Genomic DNA, 25,356 nt, shown 5'->3' with positions numbered 1-25,356 from the left:
ACCAAGGGCAAGAGAAGAAGTGCGCACACTGGGGTCCTTCGGCTCCTCATCCCTGCTGAGAAATGCATTCACCAGGCAGACCAATTAACTGAAGAAGGAGACTCGCCTCGCTTTCCCCTCCCTCGTGTGGAAGATCCCTCTGTCTCCATCCTTTTTGTCCCTTCCTTTCCCTTCTCTCCAAGTTTGCCCGCCATTGCGGGGAAGGCGCCCCTGCTGTCTGGCCGCCCCTTATGCAGCTCTGCGTCCCACCATGTTAGCTTGAATTGCTGCCACTGAGGCAGGCAACCAAGACTTTGACTGAAATGGGCCACGAGTGAATTGCCACAAGGCAGGCTGTGGGCGGTGCCATTTGCAAAGCAGCAAAGCAGCAACAGCAGAGGCGGCTGAGGAGAAGAGCAACCCTCAGAGAGCAGGCTTTCTCCAACAACTTCTATCACAACACACACACACACACACACACATTTTATTGTAAGATTTTCCATAAGTAACAAAAGCACATTCAGTGTCTCTATTTTCAAATCACAGAATCCTTCATACATGTCATTTACAGTCATTTAAAGACATTTTTTGTTGCAGGCAATGTGGGGCTGAGGGAGAAAGAGAGGAGAAAACAGAGAAAGAGAAAAATAGGAGGGCGGAAAGCGGAGGAGGTGAGGGAGACTTTAAACTTTCATTCTTTACATGGTATATAAGTGGAGCTGTTTTAATCAGTGTCGCGTGGATAGGTGTTTTATTTTTTTCGGGCACAGCGAGAGATCAGAGGCCCCAAGGCATGGTTGGTTGCTGGGTGTTCTATTTGTGTGTGCGAAGATTCCAGCCTGACTGGCATGTGCTGTGCTTTTAGGCAATATCCATTCCAATCCTCTCTCCACCTCCATCTCCCAGCCCAAAAGTCAAGCATACCATACAATGTATATCAGGTACATCCCATATCATTAGGTAATAAGAATATAAACAACAAATAAAGTAAAAATCACCTTTGGTACAGCAGCAGCGGCAGCAGCAGCGGCCTCTGCCATTTTTACAGCTTCTTGTGCTTCTTTCACTTCCTTAAAAATACAAAGACAAAAGAAAATTCAACATGGTTGCGGGAATAAATTGTTTATAAAAGTTCAAGAACTAGAAAGGAAAGCTTGGCGATGGACGAATATGTCCAATTTGGTTTCTTTCAGGTTCTCATTCTTCCAATCAAAAGTTCATTTCTCCACATTTCTACATTAGTTTGCAAATTTTTAAAAAGATCCTGCCTGATATGTAGTCCACATTTTTGTGTGAATTTCTCCTACTATACATATTCTTGTGTCCAATTTCTCCTAATTTACACATTTTGCAAAAAAATCTCCTCTATTACAATACATTTGTGTATGTTATTTTCACTGATATATGCATTTGCATGCAGTTTACCCTTGTGTAGGCATTTTTGCACACATTACTTGGCCAGAGAACTGGATTGCAATATTCAGACGTGTGAATTTTGAAGGATAGCTCTTTTTCAATTCACATACTGTTTTTAAAAAGTGAAAATTTGGTAAGTTTGCCTTTAAATGAGAACCACATTGAATGTGTTCCCATTCTCTGCAGGCAGGTTTGTGGAGTGAAAATTGTGGCTGCTGCACTCCACCCCAGGTTCTGCTGCTACTGTGCTGGAGTGAGACACCCACAAGTTGTCACCCAATCCACTCACCACACAGAGGCAACTTAAGGTCCCAAATAGTTTGCTGCTACCGAAAAAAAGGCTTCAGTAATACAGTTCCAGATGTTGATATGTACATTCAGCTTGTAGGCTATGCAGATACACACATACCAATACAAATTCTGTTGCTTCAGCAATTCAAGATGTAATGCAGACTTCGACCCACTGAGTGACAAGCCTTAATCATTTATATAGTTAACACTGGGCCATTGCCATAGCAACTGGCTTGGCTGACCTTGCACCTGTTGGCTTATCTCATGCATGGGGTGATTTGTGAATAACAGAGTCCAGTCAACAGTCGAGGTTCAGCTATAACGCTAAGCCAAACCACAGCAGCAGGACTGGGGGAGGAGCACATTGGATGCCACCTTTGATCTGGGAACCTGGCTAAGAACATAAGAAGAGCCTGCTGAATCAGATCGGTGACCCATCTAGTCCAGCACCCTTTTCTCATAGCAGCCAACCAGTGAACTATGGGAAGCGAGAGCTGAGCACAACAGAATTCTTCCCTCCAGCAACCGGCATTCAGAAGCACACTGCCTTTGACACTGGAGGAAGAACACATTTGTCAGGGATAGTAACCATTCATAGCCATATACCCTATCACTTCGTATAATTTCAGAGATCTTTGGATGAAGGGTGGTATAACTAACTAACAAACAAACAAACAAACTTCATATAAAGCCATCCAAGATGGTGGCCATCACTGCCTCTTACGGGAGCACAATCCATGGTGTAACTAGGCAATATGTAAATAAGTTATTTCTTTTGTTTGTCCTGACTGTTCCAGCATTCAGCTCCATTGGATCAACCTGCACATTGCTCATTCATGCTAAGCCCTGGTTTGGCCAAGTGTTATGTGCAAACTATTTACAAGCAGCAGTTCATTTAGGTAATTCTAGGCTCTTTAGATGGCACCGTGCATTACATCGCTCACATCCAAATGTGGTAATGCAGTAAGCCAGTTTTCGGTGTGGAGGTCCTCCTGCGCATTCTGCTGAGTGGGGTCTCAAACTCTCCAGAGGACCAGGTTAGATATAAAACAGATTGGAACACAATGTCTCCCTTTGCTATGCCCAGAGGCAATGACTCCCAATCCTTGAGGGAAGAGGACATGGATTCAGAGGCCTCATCTTAGATGAGGAAAAGGATTTGCCCTCTGAACCAACCTTTGATTGTCTTGCCTACTCAGCATTGGAGGTGTCCACAATGACACTGTCTCTTTGGCCAAAAGAGATTTCATAGCCCTCCCCAGAGGCCGTAGTAGAACCCTGGCCTCCCCTCCATGCCACAGGTGTCAATGGCTTCTAAAAGAGTTGGGTGCTGAGAAGAAGCTGCAGTCCTGTTTAAAACTCGGTCTAGGTTCACTGGTGTCTGCAGCGACGCTCAAGCCTGCCTTGCCTAAGCCCAGGAGCCACTTGGAGCTATCCATGGTGCTGCCTACCTTGCTTATTTGACTTTTGGACCTTGTCATCTCAGTTGCTTGACTTTGCTTGTCTGCATCTCTTCTCTACTTTGTCTGACCTTGCTTTGCTGGAACCTGGCCTTAGCTTGTCCAGACTTTGATCATGGATCCTGAACTGGTACTACTGACACGTGATGTGGTGCCTCTGGACTCTGTGCCTACTACATAGCCCCATTTGGGCTAGAACTTTGTTCCCTGGCTGGGACCACTGGGATAAAATACCCTTGGAAGCTCAGATATCACAATGAGACTCCATATGTACATTAATGATGAATGTAATTATGTATTTCACATTTAAATACCAACTTGAACCCCTCACTCATATTTTAAAGGAGAAGGTAAAAAATGCAGAATATGTCACAATGTGATTTTCTGAAGTGAAGATTAGGATACTGTAATTAAATCTGGCATGCACACTCAAGAGTAGAATTCTAATTTCCAAGTTCAAACTCTAGTGCCACCTGGACTTGTCTTCAAGAGCTGAAGAAAGATGCAAAATAAACAGTTAAGGGATCATAATCTGATACTCATGTACATATTCAGAATGGAATTTTAAACTTCAGGATCACACACCACCTCTGCTCCCATTTTCAAGGTGGCTGAGAAAGCTGGGAAGCACATTTTGTTATATAATAATGCCAATAAGCTTGAGAGGTCACAATGGAGCTTGACCTAAATTTATGAATGAATTCTCCATTTCATGTTGGGACACCAGCTCAATCCTTCCAGCCATTTTACTGGGAAGGGAAAAATGAGGAAAAATGCACAAGGTGCGATAATGCAATATCTGAACAAGACCCAGCAAACATGATGTTTAGTAGCTTAATATTTTTCTCTAGGAACTTACCAGAGCTTTAGCTAGAACTCTCTGCTTCTCCCTGTCAAGTTCCAGTTTTATGATTTCTTGAGCGTTCTGAAGCTAAAATGTAAAACATGACTGTGAGGTTTCAGATTATAAGAGGGTACCACTGTGAGCTGCATCCAAAGAGCTCCTCTAGACTGGTGTCCCGTCCCATCCCCCGCCACAGGTGTATTCAATAATAGTGCATTAGAGATGGATTCATACTGTACCATCCACATATCATCATTCTGCTTTATTATTTTTGTGATGCTTCCCCAATGTTACCACATTATAGCCATCTGGAGGAGCACAAGAAAATGAGGACAAAACAAAGCACCTTGTAACATTTGTGGTTTAAAAGTTACAGGATTTCAGCAGGAATCTATGGGACATGCACTGATAGGAAACTAAGCAGCATGTCCATCCCCAAAACTTTTGCAGGAGCAGACAATATTGAAAGTGGGATAACATATACCATCATGAGCACAAATAATAATAAAGGACATGGGGTGGGGGTGGAGCTTATTTTATTTTATATTTGATTTATATACTGTCGTTTATCAAAAGAACTCATGGCAGTGTACAACATTAAAAAGATATTTTATGGAGAATAATAATGAAAACATAAAACAAAGCATAATAATAGACAGCATAATAATAAAATAGTCATACTAACAGTCCCCCAGCCACACAGTGTTAACAGACCATAGATTATTTGATGGCCAAAGGCCTGGGTAACAGGAATGTTTTCGCCTGGTGCCTAAAGACATGTAATGATGGCCTCTCTGGGGAGACCATTCCACAGATGCAAGGGCCATCACAAAACAGGCCCGATCTCGTGTTGCCACCCTCTGAACCTCTCAAGGAGAGCCTTGGATGACAAGCGCAGGGTCCAGGTTGGTTAATATGGGTAGAGGCAGTCCTTAAGGTACTGAGTTCCTGAGCTGCGTAAGGCTTTATAACTCAACATGCTTTTGTAGACCCACCAAAATCAAAGTGTTGTCTAAGATTAGTAAACCTTCATGTTGGAAATAGTCAGGCAGCCAGTGTAACTGGTACAGCAGCGAAAGGAAGCCCATGGGAAAGGGGAAATCTCTGTCTTCCGCAAAGTTCCCTACAAGCGAATGCAGCCCTATGGCTCAAAAAGGTTCCCCACCCTCTGCATTCTCCCCACTCTATAGGCCCAGCTAGTATCAACATTTTGTAAGTTCTGAGACTACACAGGTGCTTGTCAGGCCTTTTGAGGGACTTTAAAACATTATTTTTCATTTGATTTACAAACTGCATTCCTATGAAGTTTTTAAAAACCACCCTGTTATTTTGTGGTGGAGCCATTTCACTTTCACAACAGACACTCAGCAGCCTGAATTTGCTGTTGGACAGAATATTAGACATGTCAAATCCACATTTTTCACACTGTCTCTGCTAACTGCAGGTACTGCACTGAAATTTCACAAGCTTGTTCCCTTGCACACCTGACCCAGGTAACTTCCAGCTTTGGGACTCTGAGATTTCCCAGTTCAAGCCCCTCAATAGCTGCATCTTTTAAAAGGAAGAACACCAGCTTGTTTGATCTCCGAACAATAAGGGGGCTAATATAAAACATAGCTCAAAAGCTGGGGCAGGAGGATGGCCAGCCTTTGAACAGCCTTTCGGCTATATGGGGGCGAATGACTCCCAGGCTCTTGCATCTTTCTATGAGTTAATCCATCACTGTCAACAAAATAAATAAATAAAGGAATACAGTACCTTCTCGATTGTCTTGATATCGTTTTGCCTTTTGTCCTGCATATGTTTTATTTCAGACTCTGAAAGAAGCAGGAAAAAAAGGGGTGGTGGGATAAAGCAGACCATGAAATTACATGGCTATTTAAAGAGATTCATATTGTGCACTACAGGTCAGTCTGTGAGCCCACTGGAATGCAGGGTGGATGGAGGCAGTGGCAGACCGGTGACCTTCACAACTGCCCTTGACATTCGCAGCCCTTCTCCCCGCTGTTCAGCTGGCTGGCCACAGAAGCAAGAGGGAGAAATAAGTTCAAGAGCCAAGTGTGTCTGAACGCCCATTGCTTTTCATTAATACCAGCCTTGCCCATCCTTGCTGTTAGTCACAGCTAATACAAAGTGCTTTAGCAGGTGGTTCTTTATTGCTCAGACCAAGGTTCTGAGCATTGGGCAGCGTTGGGGGTGGGGTGGGGAGAAGACACCATAATGTGAGGTGATGAAATTACATCAGTATAATCAGTGCTTTTTTCTGGGGAGATGCAGGGGTACGCATATCCCTAAACATTTTGTGAATCTTTGTACTTTTGTCCATTTACTGTCTCAGTTTGATCTATAAAATGGTGATTTTCTTGAGTCAAAATGAAAGTACCCCTAAACATTTTTTAAGGAAAAAAAAGCACTGAGTATAATTCTGGCTTCATGCTTTATTCTTGTGCAACAGCACTGATGCTTTTATCCCCCTTAATTCCATTAACGCTGTTGTAATGACTTCATTTGTATTGTTAGGATGGATGTTCTTACTATATATATATATATATATATATATATATATATATATATATATATATGCACTTTACCACCGTAAAGCATGCTAGCTGCATTGGGAGCCCCTAGAAGAGGGGTAGGCAACCTAAGACCTGGGAGCTAGATGCGGCCCAGTCACCTTCTCAATCTGGCCCGCGGATGGTCCAGGAATCAGCATGTTTTTACATGAGTAGAATGTGTGCTTTTATTTAAAATGCATCTCTGGGTTATTTGTGGGGCGTAGGAATTTGTTCATTTTTTCCCTTTCAAAATATAGTCTGGCCCACCACATGGTCTAAGGGACGGTGGACCAGCCCACGGCTGGAAAAAGTTGTTGACCCCTGCCCTAGAAGACCAGAATGCAATATATTTTATTTTATTTTTTATAGAAAAGGTTAAAAAAAACACCTTCTATACCCAGACATTTCTGAATTTCCAGCATGCAACAATAAAAAGCATGTTAGCACTTGCGTATTTATATTCTGATGGGTTTTTAAAATACTCAAGCGGAATATAAATTTTATGAAATAAAAAAGAAATATGCACACATTTTAAGATGTCATAAATTCAAGCCTTTTCTAAAAGAGGAATTGGTAAAATATATAACTACTTAAGGCTCTGGGGCATCAGCTCTGCCTTGAAATAACTAGCAAAACATAGCATATCACCCCGCAGCAGACGTATTGTAATGTCTATTATACACCTCACTAAAATGGATTTCTTATTATACTTCATCGTCAGATGGGTACTACATAGGAGCAGGTATGAGCTATTGGTTTATTAGAAGAATAGGTATTTGTTAAAATGAAGACTTTGGAGAAAATTCTTTCACAGTATTGTTCAACATAATCATTTGGAACTGTAAATATAAGAAGTCTCAACATTTGTGTAAATAACAAACCTTTCTCTCCCTTCCCCCCCATTGGTAAATACAAGGAAAACATACACTGAAACAAGGTTACTTTCTACTACTTCTGAAAGTGTTCAAGACCACCTCAAATTACAGAAAAAATGGGGGGGAAACAATAATTACCACGCTATGCTTATTGGCTCAATTTAGGCTCTGAATAATTTCCACAAAATTTCAATAAAATAAAATAAAATCAGTTTCTTGTTCTATAAGGAAAGTTTACCTAAGTTAGTCATTTCTTTCACTTTGAGTTTTATAACTTCTTGAAGGCGTTTAAGCTTGTCAAGCAGGGTAGCATTTTCTCCTTTCAACTCCGAGTTCGCTTGCTGAAGCAACTCTTTTTCAATCATTAAATCATGTACGACCTGAAAGATTAAGAAGCCGCCTGTTTTCAAAACCGTGAGGCGTAAAAGGAAAAACACCACCACAAACACACAATGTAAATATGCCGCCGGGGTGGGGGTGGGGGCGCACACAGTAATTATACAATGCAAGCTATCATATCGTTTTTCTGAATCCTGTCATATTAGTTATAATATGAATGGGAGGGGAAACTAAGGGGACTAAATAGAACTTTCCGGAAGAAAGGCTGCGGAACCCTACATACAAAGACTGTAACACATGGGGACACGTTATTGACAGGAATAATGCATATCATACTGTTTGTTTGCCCTCATCATTCAGGCCAATTTATTGTGGGGCCTGCATCCAGGAAGGCAGCTGGGGCCTATCCACCCACACTTCTCTCTGTGCTTATGAAGTGCTGTCCGTAACTAGGCAGGCAAGAGAAGCCATGGGCAGGCAACTCCAGGGGGTTGCAAAGTGCACGGCTAAGGAGAAAGGGGGCGGGGCTTGTCGCTTTTGTGCCGTTTCTCAGTGACAGCACTGCCATTGCCATGAGGAGCACATCAGACGTCAAATCGGTGAAATTTCCAGGCTGGGAGCCACATGGAGTCCATCAGGCAGCCTGATACCAACACAGTTGGTTTTTCTGCTTCATGCCGGAGCCACCCAGAGGCAATTCATATTCTGAACATTAAGATAACTTTGCATGCACGTCACACATAGGCCGTCCAAGGGTTTCCTTTTTTTTTTTTTAATGCCATTGAAGACTCTGGTTTAAATCTCCATGCGAACAGTGATAACCTTGTAGGAAAGTTCCAGGACAGCACGCAACAAAAGACTTTAAAGTTATACTTTTGGTAAAGCAAACTCATTTACATTTTTATTATGCATGCCCTTTGTTAAAATCTTGCCACGTTCATTATGGAAAGGACTTCGTATGCATCCAAGCTTATTGGGAGAGCCACCCTTTCTTCTTGTCTGCTTCAAAGCTATTTAACACATTTGCATAGATTGTCAAATGGCTGTCGAGATTTTTACTGCCGCATATTTCTTTTCAACAAGATGGAAAAAAGCTCTCAGAAGAAAGTTGAAACGCGACTTTGCAATGGCCACTAGAACATCATGTGGATTTCTGATATCCTTATGGGAAAAAAGTCCCAAAGCTAGTTAACACGATGGCTAGTAATTATTTAAAGGAAACATGTCTTTTTGATTAGTTTCGAAAGCAGGTTTCCCCTTTTAAGATCATCTGAAGATATAGAAGAAAGAAAACTAGCAGACAATGCCTGGAACATATTTATACCGAAATGTGATTTATCTTGATGGTTTCCAAGCCTGCCCCCCTCCATTCTAAGTGCCTTGAGTGCTGGGCTGGGACCAGAGAGATCTGGGTTCAAATATCTACTCTGTTATGAACCCCACTGGGTGACTTTAGACTTAGTCACCCTCTCTCAGCCAAATCTACCCCACAGGGTTGTTGTGAGATAAAACAGGAGATGCTTCTTTACAGAAGGGTGCCATTTTTAAAATGTAATAATTTCTATCGTTTTCCAACCTTTGTGCTTGCTATAAGTACAATTCATAGCCCAATTCAGAGCTAAGGGGAAATGCTCCCCATCTGTTCTATTTAGGGCAGAAAAACTGTGGGGTGGGTGGGAAGAAATGTTGCTGAATATTTCTGAAGGGAGAGGTGAATTTTCCCCAATTGTTTTTCTCAGATAATTATATTCTGAAATGTCTTGCCTCACTTCATGTTGAATTAAACCGAGTTGGCATCAGTACATGAAGAAAACAGTGAGCTAAGAGAGAGGGAGAGTTAGAAAGAGGAGGGCCTAAGCCAATCCCATCCTTCAAATAAGGCTAAAATATTATTAAACAATATTCAAACTTGGGACGCAAATACTCGATGAAACGCATCTTTTGACATGGATATTCCTCGACCTTAAGATTGGCACCTATGTTCTTCAGGTGGCCTCTTACATGGGAATTTTTGAAGGTGGCAACAATGGAGAAGGCCATTTCAGTTGTCCCTCCTGTAGGGAATGCTCTCCCATGCAAGGCCTGCCAGATGTTGACATTAATATTACTTTAGCGCCAGGACTTTCATCTTTTCCCAGGGAATTTCCCAGCAGCAACAACAACAACATCCTCCGCCATCAACAGAAGAGGTTTACTTCAGAACTGAAGAGGGGGAATGAATATTCCAGCCACAGGACAAGTATCTGTGGCAAATTCTCTGAACCAAACTTTGCAAATTATTGCAAGAGGTGCACTAAATGGTGATCAGTGGGAGAGCTGTGTTTTTCAGCAACAAAGGATTGGCATTTGAACACTAGGAAAACATGATCAACATGCAACAGCAACTCTGTCCCCGGGAAAGATATTCCTTCTGCACATTTTCTTGGCCCCCTGCTCTCGGTTTCTTCTGCCATCTCAGGACATTAAAAAAAAAGAAGTAACGATGTACAACAGCTGTGTGTTTGTTGCACTGTTATACACAGAGCATCCACAGAGGCCCTTCACTTACTCTTCACTACTAACAAGTCCCAATTCCTTTGTTTCTTTGTCCTCCTTTGTGCCTGGTTGGTGTTCATGTTAGCCAGCTAGATTGCGAGCCCTCGAGGATTTGGGGAGGGAGGACTCTCTTTTTCATTAAAACTGCTACTGTCCACCCTCTCTCCACTAGATAAAATTCTAGCAGCTTGAGCTCTTGGGGGGGGGGAGCTTCAGTTGGTTGGCTGCAGATGCCCTAAGTTGGTGGAGCAGAACCATCTCCCTGTTTGCTTGTTGTGCTGGATCAGGTAAAACATGCATTCAACAGGCATCCATTGTGTGTGAAGGCAAAGGCCTGGCTGTGCTCAAGTCACAGATTTTGGACTGTCTCCCTCCCTCCCTCCTGCCCGCCCCTTCCATGTGTGTATTACATGAAATGGCTCCATCTGCCAGGGACTGGGCAGGTGAGGAGGACTGGTGGAGGAACCCCAGGAACCTTCCAGAGAGGAGGAAGGGGCAGAGAGTATAGACCTAGACTTGTGTTTGAGACAGGTCACACCCCAGAAGAAGGAGGAGGAGGAGGAAGAAGTTGGGAAATAATGACTGATGAAAAACAGGAGCAAGTTGGCATTGAACAGAGGCAGGAGTCAGCTGTGTTAGAATCTGTGCAGCAGCCAAGTGACACACTGTCTCTGAACAGCTTACCAGACCCTCTTCATCTCCGAGAAGCAGACGTTTTATGCCATGGGTAGGCAAACTAAGGCCCGGGGGCCGGATCCGGCCCAATCGCCTTCTAAATCCGGCCCGCAGACGGTCCGGGAATCAGCGTGTTTTTACATGAGTAGAATGTGTCCTTTTATTTAAAATGCATCTATAGGTTATTTGTGGGGCATAGAAATTCATGCATCCCCCCCCCCAAAAAAATATAGCCTGGAACCCCACAAGGTCTGAGGGACAGTGGACCGGCCCCCTGCTGAAAAAGTTTGCTGACCCCTGTTCTGTGCGAATCACTGAACAGAGAGCCCAAAGGAAGCTTATACTTAGTACCCGCTGTTAGCAGCAGGAGGAGTCTGATTGATAGGAATTAACGACCAGAGGGGGGTGGAGCTTTGCTATGAGGAACATGGGCTTTAGAGTAAGGTGCTCTTCCTGTGTCTTCTTGAGATCCTGTAGAAATAAAAGAACTGAAAAGCTCTCTCTTTCTCTGTGTCTGATTTCCTGGGAAGTTAGCCAGCAGCCGTCAGCAGCACCCTGACACCATCAGAGTAAAGGCAAGCCGGATGGTGTCCACCAGCTCCACCTCACCGACCTACCTTTCCCCCTGATCCATCACCCCTGGCCTCTATGCCTTGAGGGAAGGTCTGCATGGTTCACTACCTGCACTTGTGAGAGCTCATCTATGCAATCAGAAGCCCTGTGCAACCAGGAGTGTTCACAAGATGCACCAAAGGATGAATGGGGTCACATCCGGCAACCAAGCTCCCCCCCCCCCCCGGCTATGCATGCAGCACCTGTAAGATGGGAACCTTCATGCAGCCAAGGCATGCACCAGAGATCAGCCATGCAAGAAGGAACTGGTTGGAGCTGGAAGAAGGGACACAACTTTGGGGGCAGGCCCGGTGGTAGGGCCCCACTTCCCTATACTTATGCAAAGCCCCATCACAAAATCTTAAGCTTGCTTACAATCTAGCAGTGCAACTTTGCCACCAAGCTGAGACTGGCCTCAAGATTGAAGTGCAGGGGAAAGTGGGTAGCTGTCCCTTGCACTCGGACTTATGCTCTGTGCAGCACCAACTTTTCAAAGAGTCTGGTTCATTTTATTAATTTATTAATCAATTAATTTTATTGCTATCCCTGGTGTCAGGGTGTTGTCAGTGGCTAGTGGCCGCCTGCCCAGTAAAGCAGAGAGACAGGGGAAAAGCGAGCTTTTCAGTTCCTTTTTATTATTAGAATTAGCAGGGCAAAATTCCATCCACACTGTTCATTATGTGAAGTTGCCTCAAGTGAAGCTCCACCTCCTCTTCTCTGCACTTCCTATTCCTCAGACTCCTCCTACCTCCTATGGCGGCTGTTAAGTGCCACCAACCTTTGAGCCCTCTTCTCTGCTATTTTCAACTTGGCTTTTGGGGAGGGAACAGGTTCTGGGATACAGTGGTACCTCGGGTTAAGAACTTAATTCGTTCTGGAGGTCTGTTCTTAACCTGAAACTGTTCTTAACTTGAGATACCACTTTAGCTAATGGGGCCTCCTGCTGCTGCTGCGCAATTTCTGTTCTCATCCTGAAGCAAAGTTCTTAACCCGAGGTACTATTTCTGGGTTAGCAGAGTCTGTAACCTGAAGCGTCTGTAACCCAAGGTACCACTGTACAGGTTCAGGTTACATACGCTTCAGGTTACAGGTTACAGACTCCGCTAACCCAGAAATAGTGCTTCAGGTTAAGAACTTTGCATCAGGATGAGAACAGAAATCGTGCTCTGGCGGCATGGCAGCAGTGGGAGGCCCCATTAGCTAAAGTGGTACCTCAGGTTAAGAACAGTTTCAGGTTAAGAACGGACCTCCAGAATGAATTAAGTACTTAACCCGAGGTACCACTGTACTCTCAAGTGACAGTGTGTCAATCAGCTGCTGCTCAGGCTCTGCCTGTTCTACACTACCTGGTTCCTGCTCCCTGTATTCCATTATTTCCGAACTTCTTCCCTCTTCTTCTCCTAGGGTGTGACCTGGGCCCTCCAGATCTATACTATCTGCCCCTTCCTCCTCTCTGGAAGCCCCTGGGGAGGCGGTCTCCACCATTCCTCTTCATCTGTCTAGTCTATGACATATGGGGATTCCTACTCATCCCCTCAAATAATTTCCCAGAGTGGCTCACATGGCTGCCTCAGCCACAAGGTGTTTCTATCAGAACACAAGTGGGTGTCGAATGCTGGCTCAGAATGCTGCTATGTCTGGTATATGTTGTCATTATGTTCAGCTCAGACCATGGAATGGTTTACAGTTCTCTCCCATGTTGTGAAGTGGCTGCATTGGCTTAACCAGAACTGAACAAGTTGAATAATTTGTAGGAGAATCTGAGTAAGTTACGTTAAAATACAAACAAATTTGCTTAGAAGGAAGTGCTACTGAACAAAATGGGACTAACTCCAAGTAAAATATGTTTAGGGTTGGGATGTGAAGTAGGATATACATATATTGCTGTACACAGAGTTTTGCTATTGAGTTAATCCTATTGAAATCAAAGTGACTGTTTCAAGGTTATATTTTTATCTTCATCATCTGTATGCTATCCAAGTTCTCTGGGCACAGATAATAAAACACAGTTTACAATAAAAAGCCACCACCATCATCGCCACAACCACCACCACCACCATCATCTGTATACTGTCCATTTGTGTAAATTCTCTGGGCATTTACACAAAATAAAAAAGCTCAAAGAAAAAAAGGAAAAAAAGCTAAGTGCTCACGATCATGCAAGTACAGGAGTAGGTGATGATCACAGTGATCAAGCACTTGACACCCATTTAGGTTTATGGGAATCAGTGGCCAAAATGCAGAGATGTGAGAAGTCATCCATTATATTAATATGCAGCTGTTCTTCTTTAGAAATAATTACAATTAATTAGGAAGCAGCATCAATTATTGAAGCTAAAATTGGTATATAACCCTCCAAAAGCACATGGGCTCATAACAGGCAATTTAAAGTGAGTCCCTAACATCGTCCCCACCCCACCATCGGTATAAGCCATGGGTTGCAGAAAACTGTTCTTACTTAGTTGCTTCATTGGACTTGACACGATTCCTTTTTGTTTTATTTAACTCCCCAAAATACTCCCCCAAACCCTCTAGGATTTCTCCAGTTAAGGATCTGCCAGAGGGTGTTAATAAACATCACACAGTACAAAGAAACGATTAGTCAAAAGTCCCCTGAGACATCGTTCCACTCTATGTGGTTACACAGTAAATTCACGGTTTCAAAGGATCTTTTAAAGAACTGTTTCAGGACTTAAGAGGCTTAAAAGGCTAGAACTCACGCATCAAAGGCTCACTGTGCTGTGAGCCACAAGGATCATAACTGAAATTAATTTTATCTTGTTATCTTATTGCCTTGAATTCCGCTGCATTTTACTTTGGGGGCCCTTGGGCTAAAAAGAGGCATATAGATTATTATTGCTACTACTAGCGTGAGACACTTAATCTCAGGGCCATGGGTTCAAGCCCCACGTTGGGCAAAAGATTCCTGTGTTGCAGGGGGTAGGACTGGATGACCCTTGTGGTCCCTTCCAACTCTACAATTCTATGATTCTACTATATAGCAAAATTGATCCCCCTCTCTACAGCAGTGCTCCACCCCCCCCATCTGCTGCAGAGTGAGAGTATATGGGGGCAGTGGTGGGAGGAGAGGAAGGGGATATCAATAATAATAACAGTAATAATAATAATAATAATACTGATAACAATGCTTGTCACCAGCATCATCATAATTAACAACAGCAACTATTTGTAATCTATTATTTGCACAGATTGAAAAAAAATGTTTTACAATCAAATGCGGTCTGTTTGTAAGAGACAGTTCTCTAAAATCTAGTTGTGCTGTAGCTTCTGTTTTGTGGGCTTTGCATGGTGAATCTATAGCTCTAGCGCCACCATCCGTCATAAATAAGAACTGTAAATAAAACAATTAGCCTTGCTGCAGCAAGGACACTATCAAAACGAGCAAAGGGAGGGTTTTCTGCAGCATTCTGCAGCTATTTGTCACAGAAGGAAGGCTTTGTGGTGAGGCTCTCCTTACCATCTGCCCACAGCAACAGTTCTTTTTTGCTTAGAACAGAGGTCGGCAACCTAAGGCCCATGGACCACAAGCAGCCCATGGGGGTCGTTTAACAGGCCCATGAGCCGCCCCTGAACTAAGTTGCCCATTTGGTGAGTCCCTGTGCGCTGAGCTAAACTGGCACAGCGCGGGGACTTGCTTCTGCAGTGCTGGAAAGGTAAACCTTGCCAACCTGGCTTAGAAGATAGATGCGAAATATGAATGTACATCGTTCTGGAGACTTCAAAGCTTTATCACCCTATGTAGTTTCTGAGTTGCTAACTTCATGCTGCAATTTACCCACTGCAAAACTGTATGTTATAAGACAGTGATTAAAAACTTTCTCTTTAAACCCCAGTATGACTTGTGGAGTTCTTTGATGGAATTTAGGGTACATTTGCTATTTAATCATCTATCGTTTAGAAACAGGACTGAGACCCAATTCACCATGCAGACAACCCAGTCCAAAGACATTCCCTAATGGAGTATCATCAGTATAACATAAGAACAGACTATGCAATGCTCTCCCTGTAGCAACTCACAGTCCTAGAGGGAAATACATTTGCCTTTCTACACTAAAAATGTTTAACTCCTATTTATTTTTATTTTATTTCATACAATTTATACACTGCTTGATTATTTTTTAAAACACAACAACCTCAAAGCGGTTTACAAAAAGATAAAACAATAAAATCAAGAAAAACCTGCAACCATACTTTGAAACATACAAAAGTTGAAATACTTAGATTAAAATTACCTTAACTTTCTAAGCATCTGGGTAGGCTAGTCTAAACAAAGAGGTTTTTAGCAGGTGCCAAAAGGAGTTCAGCGGAGCATTGCTCTCAATAGGCAGGGAGTTCCATGGCAGTCAAAAATCTCAGGGCCCCCCTCACACTGAACTAAGAAAGCTCGATTGTAATTTTATTTCAAGATCAAATCAATATTATTTTGATCCATTGTTGTGCGGCCCCTAGAAGGCGTAGGGCCCACAGACCAAGGCCTACTCTGCCTATTTGGTAATCCAGCACCAGGTGCTGCCTGTAGGATGTATCATTCACTGTAGCAGTCAAATACAACATTTCCTGTTTCCTAGAGTGGACACGCAGGGGAATGTTGCTCCAGACAGGTAGGACTTCCTCTCAAACCTGCTCTGGAGCCTCCCCCCCCTGTGTGTGACCAGGTAGATGGGCATGGCCCTAGCAGACCCTATAAAAGGGCCAGTCAAGCAGCCATCTTCCTATTTTAACTCTTTTTTGCCTTCTTCCCATTTCACCTTTCAGACTCCTCTGCCGGCTCTTAGCCAGCAACACATGGCTCATCCTTACAGAGGACGGAAGCCGCAAGATAGAAAGTGTGAGGCTTCTTTTCTCTACAACTGTAACTATGACTACAAGATTAAAGCCTGCCTTCAGGACAATACTGTGAACTGAATGTAAGTAAACTTTATCATTACTTTTAAAAGAAGACTGTTGTGTCATCCTTGTTTTTAAGAGGGAACTAAAGGGGAAATTTACCAGGAACAAGCCAGACTGGATCGCTCAATTCAAACGATTCTAACAAATCCATCAACTTGCTTCCAGCACTGTGCAATGGAATGTGCTCTGTTACTAGCTCACTAGCGTGAGTGAGGAAGGATAATATTGAATCAATATATCCTCTCCTACTATCCACAACATTCCCACACTGCCACACTAAACGACTGAGTCCTTAAAAAAATGGAACGGATATTATGTGGTCCCTGTTGTAGTGCCAATTCCGCCCATCAGTGGTTGAGTGGGCACACGTGGGTAAATTGGTCCCAAGTTGTTAAGGGCTTTACAGTGGTACCTCGGGTTAAGTACTTAATTTGTTCCGGAGGTCCGTTCTTAACCTGAAACTGTTCTTAACCTGAAGCAACACTTTAGCTAATGGGGCCTCCTGCTATCTCTGCACGATTTCTGTTCTCATCCTGAAGCAAAGTTCTTAACCCGAGGTACTATTTCTGGGTTAGCAGAGTCTGTAACCTGAAGCGTATGTAACCCGAAGCGTATGTAACCTGAGGTACCGCTGTATATACAAAGAACATCTTGAACTTGGCCTGGTAGTAAATCAACCAGTGCAGATCTCTGAGCACAAATGTTATATACTGACAAGGCCTCACTTCTGTCAGCAATTGCACTGCAGCATTCTGCATTAAGTGCAGCTTCCTATGGGGATCTGAATGGGTGTCCTGAGGCAGACTGATATGACAAGGACCTGGGAGACCAGGGTTCAAATCCCCACTTGGCCATGAAGCTCACTGGGTGACTTGGGGCCATTAAGTCTAATTTACCTTACGGGGTTTCAGTGGGGATTAAATGAGGAGGGGGAAACCTCCTGGGAGGAAAAGGTGAGATATAAATGCAACAAACAATAACTACAGCGTTTGGAAGCCCACATCCATGTGCTAAAGGCTTTGGAAAACCACCTACCTTTTCAGGGGACATTTGTTTAAGCCTCGTTACCTCTGCCTCCAAATTTTCAATTGTAGCAGCCTGCTCCTCAAGCTTGCCCCTCAGTACCTGTAACTTTGAAAGTACGGTTTCTCCACCTTCTTCGGATGGGTCAAGTAAGAAATATTTCTGCCAAGGAAAGAGGAGCATTAATGAGAGACACAAAGCACTTGATCGCAGTCAGAAGGCACAGCAGCAACAGCTGGATTGGTTTTTGTAACACTAAATCATGCCTGACTTTGGCTACATCCTCACCCTAGGTTTAGAGCACTATGGTGCCACTTTAAACAGCCATGGCTTCCTCCAAAGAATCCTGGGAGCTGTAGTTTAGGGTGCTGAGCATTATCAGATGAGCATTATCTGATTATCTGATGGTGTTTCCTGCTTGGCAGGGGGTTGGACTCGATGGCCCTTGTGATCTCTTCCAACTCTATGATTCTATGATCAGTAGGCCGTTCCACAATTCCCCTCCCAGAGCTACGATTCCCACATTCTTCACAGAGAGCTTTGGAAATTGCAGTTTTGGGAGGAGAATAGGGGAATGGACACCATAGTCTACCTGGGCACACAGTGTTTGCCAGCTACCTACAAAAGCAAACTTCTTGTTTTATTTCAGTAGTTAGGGAAGGGTGTGGGGGAAGGGAGGGATGTGTCTGGATGGATAGTTCAGTTGATAGAGCATGAGACTCTCAGGGTCGTGGGTTCGAGCCCCAGGTGGGGCGAAAGATTCCTGCATTGCAGAGGGTTGGATTAGATGATCCATTTGGTCCAACTCTACAACTATATGACCAGCTATGATCAGATGGGTGGAAGGGATAGGTGGGGGAGCACCTGCATTCCAGAACCAGTAGCTGCTTCTGCTATTTACGAACAGCTCAGCCGGGAGCAGGGGTGAATCCCAAAGCCTGCACAAGGATACCACATCTGCTTGTATGACGTTTGCACCTGACCCTAAGAACTGCTTTTTTGTGCCCTGGCTCATGGGGCCAGGTTTTTAGCTGGGCCATTCCAACTCTGAATTCCTTAACCAAGCAAACCAGGGTACGCTGCACCCCGCGCTGTGTCAGATAAATAAAATATACACAGTAGCAATAATTCAAAAACTCACCGTATAGTTTGTTTTGAGAATTGCAAGTGCATCACATAGTTGTTGCTGGTAGCTATATCGCATTTTCTCCTCTTTCTGTAATTGAAGGGCGAGATTTAACTTTTTACGGATTATCGAAACGGTAAAAGGCAAAGCCCGCAAGGAAATGTTTCAAAGTCCACTGTTGGGCAGTGCCTTTCTTAGGACGTTTTGGTTGGTCCCAATAAAAAAGGTGCTGCCCAACTGTAAATTTCAAAATAAAAAAGACGTATTCAAGCTAGTGTGGCACAGTGGCTAGAGTGTCAGACTAGGACATGGTAGATCAGGGTTCAAATTCCTGCTCAGCCATGAAGCTCACTGGGTGACCTTGGGCCAGTCACTACCTCTCAGCCTTAAACTATCTCGCAGGGCTATTGTGGGGCTTGAAAGGGGGGGGGACTGTGTACACCACCTTGAGCTCCTTGGAGAAAAAGGTGAGACAGAAATGCAACAAGAAGGAAGGAGAGAATGTGGAAGGAAGGAAGGAAAGAAAGCAATTCCATCATTATCTTTGCTCTTTGGAGCAAAGGTACAATCCTCAAGTGTGTTTTTGCCTCTTCCAACACCTTTAGCCCTTGCAACACCCAAGCACACAAGTTCTGGAGAAAGGTTGTGACTGGTACAGTAGAAGCAGTTACAATGGATTGCCTTTAGGTGGAGCCACAAGCCCACAGCATCCTGTTCTCTGGTCAGGGAGGGACCAGGCGGCAGTTCTGTCCAGTCCCCTGCTGTGTCAGCATTGACGGCACATGAACCCTGCAGATATCAGACCGTGCCCAGGGCTTGCCAGGGCTCAGCTGCCTGTGCTGGCTCTGCTGGGGCTCGGCACAATCAATCCCTGGATCATATCCGTAGTGTATATCCCACTGTTCTGAATGCAATTGGAACATTGCAGAATAATGGTGCAGAGCCACCTTACGGACGCTAACCTGAGACTACGCCTTATGGAACTCAGCTCATGCTTATTTTTGATTAAGCAGTGAACAGCGGATTGTGCTGACAATTGCTGTAACACATGCCCAAACTGAAAGGCTGATTTTTAAAAAAACAAAAACATATAAACATAATCACTTGTTTTAAAAAGAGAGGAAAGGAAAAGGAAGGGAGACCCTTTCAACAATCTCTCTCTCACCACCCTGCCTACAACAAAAAGAGCTCCAGTTTGGGGCTGGTTCTTAGGCTGAGTTCTATAGTGCTTTATAGCACAACGAGGGAATTACAGGGTAAACCACTTAATGTGCTTTCTGTATTGCACTGCTAACTGCCAGCATATGATATTCTCTCTCTCTCTCTCTCTCTCTCTCTCTCTCTCTCTCTCTTTCTTTCTCTCTCTCTCTCTCTCTCTCTCTCACACACACACACACTGCTTTAACCAAATAGCAAACAAACACAAAACCTTCACACAGATTACGCATTGATGCTTTACACTTCAGCACTTGGATGCTTAAAGCGGAATGAGGAAAGTTGCCCTGTACCTGCTTGTAAAAGTCATCAATGTATTTTAGCCTGTCATTTATGGCTAGCCAGAGCTTGGTTGCCTCTTCCTGTATTTTTTCCTCATACTGCGCTTTAAGGATCTTTCGGTACATAGCAAACTCATTGTAGAGCCTGTCTGTGAACTGAAAATACAAAAGGATTAATGGCACGCTCATTCAAAACGATTTATTATGTGGCTGTTGAACAGAATGGAGCTACCAAACTAGCTGTTTCAGCACACTAAATGAACAGCACCACACACAGACTGTGCCAGTCCATGTGTGATCTCAATGAAGTTGGCCTGGGAAGGGGCATCTTAACCCAATACAACCACACCCAGACACCTGCATTCCTGTTTCAGTGGGTTAGTTTGGACAGAGCACTGAAACCAGGGATAGGGAGCCTGGGGGCACCCTGATATTGTTGGACTACAACTCCCATCAATCCCAGGCAGCATGGCCGACAGGGATGATGTGAACTGTAGTCCTGCAACATCTGGAGGAGACCAGAGGTTTCTCACACCTGTGCTAAGCTACAGCTCAGCATTACAAGTTTTAAGGCTTAGCATTACAAGGACGAGCCTAGCTTCCTCTAGGCTTGCACACACATGCCTCATAAACAGTTTGATCTCACTTTCCCCCTGCATATGCTATCTACAGTTGATAATAGTGGCAATAAGGACTTTGACAATGAAAGGAATGAAAAAAATAGCCAAGATTTCTGAAGCAAGAATGAATGCAGATGTTAAATTAGAATGGTTAAAAATGGCTGTTGTTGGCACAAAATAAGAACTAGCTACTTTATGTAAACAGCTAAAGGTAAAGGGACCCCTGACACTTAAGTCCAGTTGTGAATGACTCTGGGGTTGCGGCGCTCGTCTCGCTTTACAGCCCGAGGGAGCTGGCATTTGTCCGCTTCCACAGGCAGTTTTTCCAGGTCATGTGACCAGCATGACTAAGCTGCTTTTGGCGAAGCCAGAGCAGCCCATGAAAACACCGTTTACCTTCCCTGCCGGAGCAGTACCTATTAATCTACTTGCACTGGTGTGCTTTCGAACTGCTAGGTTGGCAGGAGCTGGGACAGAGCAACGGGAGCTCACCTCGTTGTGGGGCCTCGAACCACCGACCTTCTGATCGGCAAGTCCAAGCGGCACAGTGGTTTAAACCACAGTGTCACCCGCCTCCCATGTAAACAGCTACAGTGCCACATATGTATTCCAGCAAAGCTCTGCTTGAGAGATGGGCAGAAAACAGCTTACCTGTAATAAAGTTCTTGTCGTTTCTATAAAGACCTTTATATCTCCTATTTCACTTGTATCTGTTTGCGTAGCATGATCTGAGATCCCAAAACCTATTTTCAGGTTATCTGAAATCGTGTGCCTATGGATTTTTTTGTTGAAATATAGTTAGTTGAAACAGCAAAGATATTATACAGAACAAATGTGAAGCTTAAAGTAGCAATAATCTGCTAAACTATCCATTAAGCTTTTAAGTTATTGCCTCGTTCAAGTGTTTTACTCATGTGTAAAAGCAATGCAAGAGAGGGGACAGGCATGTGAAGCTCCGCTCCGCTCCCTATTGTTCATGAGCTGGAGGGTGAACTTCTGAAGCAGAAGTCTATAAAAATTTTGCACAGCAGCAAGGAAGTAGATACAGGAAAGTTTTTCTTCCTCTCTCATAACAGCAGAACTCATGGACACCCAATGAAGCTGAAGGTGGAAGATTCAGGATAAAAGAATGTACTTCTTCACAAAGCATAGTTAACCTATGGAACTCACTGCCACAGGAGGCAATGACCTACATGCTTCTGAATACCAGTTGCTAGAAACTGTAAAAGCGGGGAGTTCTCTGATGTTCAGATGAAGACTGCAGGCTTCCCAGAGACATCTGGTTGGCCGTTGTGAAAACAGGATGCAGCACTAGATAGGCCATTGGCCTGATCCAGCAGCCTCTTCTCCTTTACTTGTGGAAGCTGCCTGCACAATGTAGAGCATAGATCAGGGTCTTAAATTGTGCGGGGATCCTCCATAAAGTACAGAAAGCTCCCTGCTTCAGAGGTTTCCCTCTAAATTTTGGGGAGCAAAAAAGTGACAGTCCCCACTCTCCACACTACTTGTATGTAGAAAGTTTAAAGAGGGTTTATATATGTTCCTCAATAATGAATGATTCTAAAAGGATATCCCGTCACTCACACAGTTATTGAGTTCACTTTTATCACACACTCGCTTTCAGATCAGCTTGCATAGGGGATTCTATGCAGTCTCCCATCAAGGCACTGGCCAAGCTAAGCCCTGCTTAGATTTCAAAATGTTATTTCTCTGGGGAGCACAAATGGATCGCCATTTGGTTACATCTGCCATGCACACTCTTCAGTTGTACTACAGGGGTCCCCCTCCTTCCTTCCCTGGACTTCCACTGTGGCAATGTTTTGGAAGCCCAGATTAACAAGGTGGGTGAAATGACAACACGCAAATCTTCGGGAGGTGGCTGCTATTCTAAACATGACTGGATTTTCCAACAACAGGGAACAGGTGGTCAAGGCAGCTGCTTAGTCTCTTGGCTGTAGAATGAGTCAATGTGTACGTCACCCAGGCTAAACTTGGCTCATTTGCAGGGGGAACTCTTAATGCAAAACGGGGACACATGCCAGTTCGATTTTTAAAAATAGCCTTCTGCGTTAACATCTCTCAGAACCACTCCCCTGATCGCATTTCTGCAACATGCAAGTGTTCCCTGTTTGTAAGTCTCATCATATCTACAAGTTCTTTAAATAGCAACGTGATAAAGTTTAACATCCATTTTTAATGGCATTTACTGGTTCAGAAAGTGGCTCAGAGATACAATTCAGTTTTAAACCATTCTACACTGGGAGAATAAACTGGAGATGCCAGGAAACTAATTCTGGTGCACAGCATTAATGGGACATAAAGGTAAAGGGACCCCTGACCATTAGGTCCAGTCGTGACCGACTCTGGGGTTGCAGCACTCATCTCGCTTTATTGGCTGAGGGAGCGGGCGTACAGCTTCCGGGTCATGTGGCCAGCATGACTAAGCCGCTTCTGGTGAACCAGAGCAGCGCATGGAAACGCCGTTTACCTTCCCGCCGGAGCGGTACCTGTTTATCTACTTGCACTTTGACATGCTTTCGAACTGCTAGGTGAGCAGGAGCTGGGACTGAGCAACGGGAGCTCACCCCGTCACGGGGATTCGAACCGCCAACCTTCTGGAATTGCACAAGGAAGCATGGAGTTGCCAATTAAATCTGGAGTGTCCATGTAGTCATTCAGTATGACGGGATTTGCAATACATTGTGCTATTTAATTCTTAAATGAGGGATACCTGGTAGGACAATTCTCTGGTTTCAAGACTCAATGGAAAACAAATGAAGAAATATATGGGAAGCTGCCTCATTCCAGACAGTCCATTTATTTATCATCTAGTTTTTATTTTCTGCCCCTTCTTTAAAAGAGGAACACGCAGCGGCTCACAAACATAGAATATGCAGCACAGAATAAAGCTATGCACCTCTCCTCTGGAATGCACACTCTCTCGGGTAGTTTGAGATAAGACAGTAATGACCTTTAAAGGTCTCTTATAAATTATATTTATCCAGACTTCCTAGACTCTGACTCTTTAATTATTAACTCTCTCTTTTGAACACTGTTCAGTTTCATTTTGGAATATATACTTTTGTTTGGTTTTTTATCTAGCTTTAAGGAAATTTTATTATAATTTTATTGTTTTTTATGTAAATGACATATTTTTTATTAAGCATTATATATTTCTAATAAATAAATAAATAAATAACAATATTTTTAAAAGTAAAACACAAATTAGCAGCTATGAATAGCCAGCAGCATCTGCTCCAGAGTCAAACCCAATTGGGTCTTACATGTGTTGTATTATATTGTGGTATGGCAGTAAGACTGCTGGACTAGGACCTAGGAGACCTGAGTTCAAATCCCCCAGTCAGCCATGAAGCTGACTGACTTGGGGCCAATCATAGCTTCTCAGCCTAGCCTTCCCCACAGGGTTGTTTTGAGGATAGAATGGGGGAGAATCATTTTCACGCCTCCTTGAGCCACTTGGAGAAAATGGCGGTGAGATATAAAGGCAAGCTTTTGAATTCTCCACAGAGCTTCATTGGAAGGAGAAGAGAGGAAGAATGCCTTTGCTTCGCTTCCCTTCTCACCCGTCCTCCCCATCACCCCCTGCAGGCAGCTCTGATGCATTACCGGTAGTCCAGCTCCAACTCATCAAAGCTGTTATACAGTGTCAGGAGCTCAAGGATGTTGGGGTACATGCTCAGCCTCCGCGTGGATTGCAGGGCCCGTGCGCGCTCAGTGGCACCAATGTCCTCTTCTTCAGGGACGAGGACGGTGGGGAGAGATATGGACTGGGCCATCTTTCCTCTTCTTTCAGAGCAAGTAACAACGCTGGCCAGGAGCTAATGGTGGGGGTGCCATGGCGACAAGCAGGGCGCACTCAAAGGGAGGGGCTGCTGCTCTCCATTCTAGGAAGGAGGAATGATGATTTCCTGCAGAGTTCTTTCCCTCCCCTTCTGCCTACTTTCCCCCTCCATTCATGGAGCCACGAATGGGCATGAAGAATCACGCAGGGGCACCTCTGCCCATCCTCTCAGATTGGAGGGAGCGGGTGGCGCTGTGGTCGAAACCACAGAGCCTAGGGCTTGCCGATCAGAAGGTCGGCAGTTCGCATCCCCGCTATGGAGTGAGCTCTCGTTGCTCTGTCGCAGCTTCTACCAACCTAGCAGTTTGAAAGCACACCAGTGCAAGTAGATAAACAGGTGGGAAGTGGGTGGGAAGGTGGGAAGGTAAATGGTGTTTCCGTGCGCTCTGGCACTCGTCATGGTGTTCCGTTGCGCCAGAAGCGGTTTAGTCATGCTGGCCACATGACCCAGAAAGCTGTCTGTGGACAAATGCCGGCTCCCTCTTTTTGAAGCGAGATGAGTGCCACACCCCATAGTTGAATTCAACTGGACAGAGGTCCTTTAACTTTACCTTACCCTCCCGGATACAGAGTTTGTCTAACATCACTCCTGTGCCTAAGGCTAAAATGGAGGGTAGGTTTTGAGGCCGCTTCCCTCAGGCTCCATATTGGCTGCCTGGGGTCTGAGTCTGTACAAGTTGAGAGTCATGTCCTCAAACCCTCCCATCTGATTGAGGGAGTGTACTCTGCACGTT

General features: G+C 44.2%; 1 protein-coding gene across 1 annotated transcript in view; it reads right to left on the bottom strand.

Annotated features, from left to right (window-relative positions):
- The window catches only part of C12H10orf67 (chromosome 12 C10orf67 homolog), a 48,157-nt gene extending 23,530 nt beyond the window's left edge, over positions 1-24,627 (bottom strand). Inside the window, exons 1-9 of the mRNA XM_053359253.1 lie at positions 24,388-24,627; positions 21,412-21,532; positions 20,153-20,296; positions 18,660-18,734; positions 17,531-17,680; positions 7,662-7,803; positions 5,749-5,807; positions 4,006-4,077; positions 978-1,049 (exon numbers count right to left, since the gene is read on the bottom strand). Of these exons, the coding sequence (XP_053215228.1) occupies positions 978-1,049; positions 4,006-4,077; positions 5,749-5,807; positions 7,662-7,803; positions 17,531-17,680; positions 18,660-18,734; positions 20,153-20,296; positions 21,412-21,532; positions 24,388-24,557 (1,005 nt within the window). The 5' untranslated portion in view covers positions 24,558-24,627. The remainder of the gene's footprint in view (positions 1-977; positions 1,050-4,005; positions 4,078-5,748; positions 5,808-7,661; positions 7,804-17,530; positions 17,681-18,659; positions 18,735-20,152; positions 20,297-21,411; positions 21,533-24,387) is intronic.
- Between the last annotated feature and the right edge of the window lie 729 nt (positions 24,628-25,356).

This window comes from Podarcis raffonei, chromosome 12 (genome assembly GCF_027172205.1).
Source record: "Podarcis raffonei isolate rPodRaf1 chromosome 12, rPodRaf1.pri, whole genome shotgun sequence".
Classification (NCBI taxonomy): domain Eukaryota; kingdom Metazoa; phylum Chordata; class Lepidosauria; order Squamata; family Lacertidae; genus Podarcis; species Podarcis raffonei.
The sequence above is the reverse complement of the archived record's forward strand: the minus strand, read 5'-3'. Positions and strand labels throughout refer to the sequence as shown.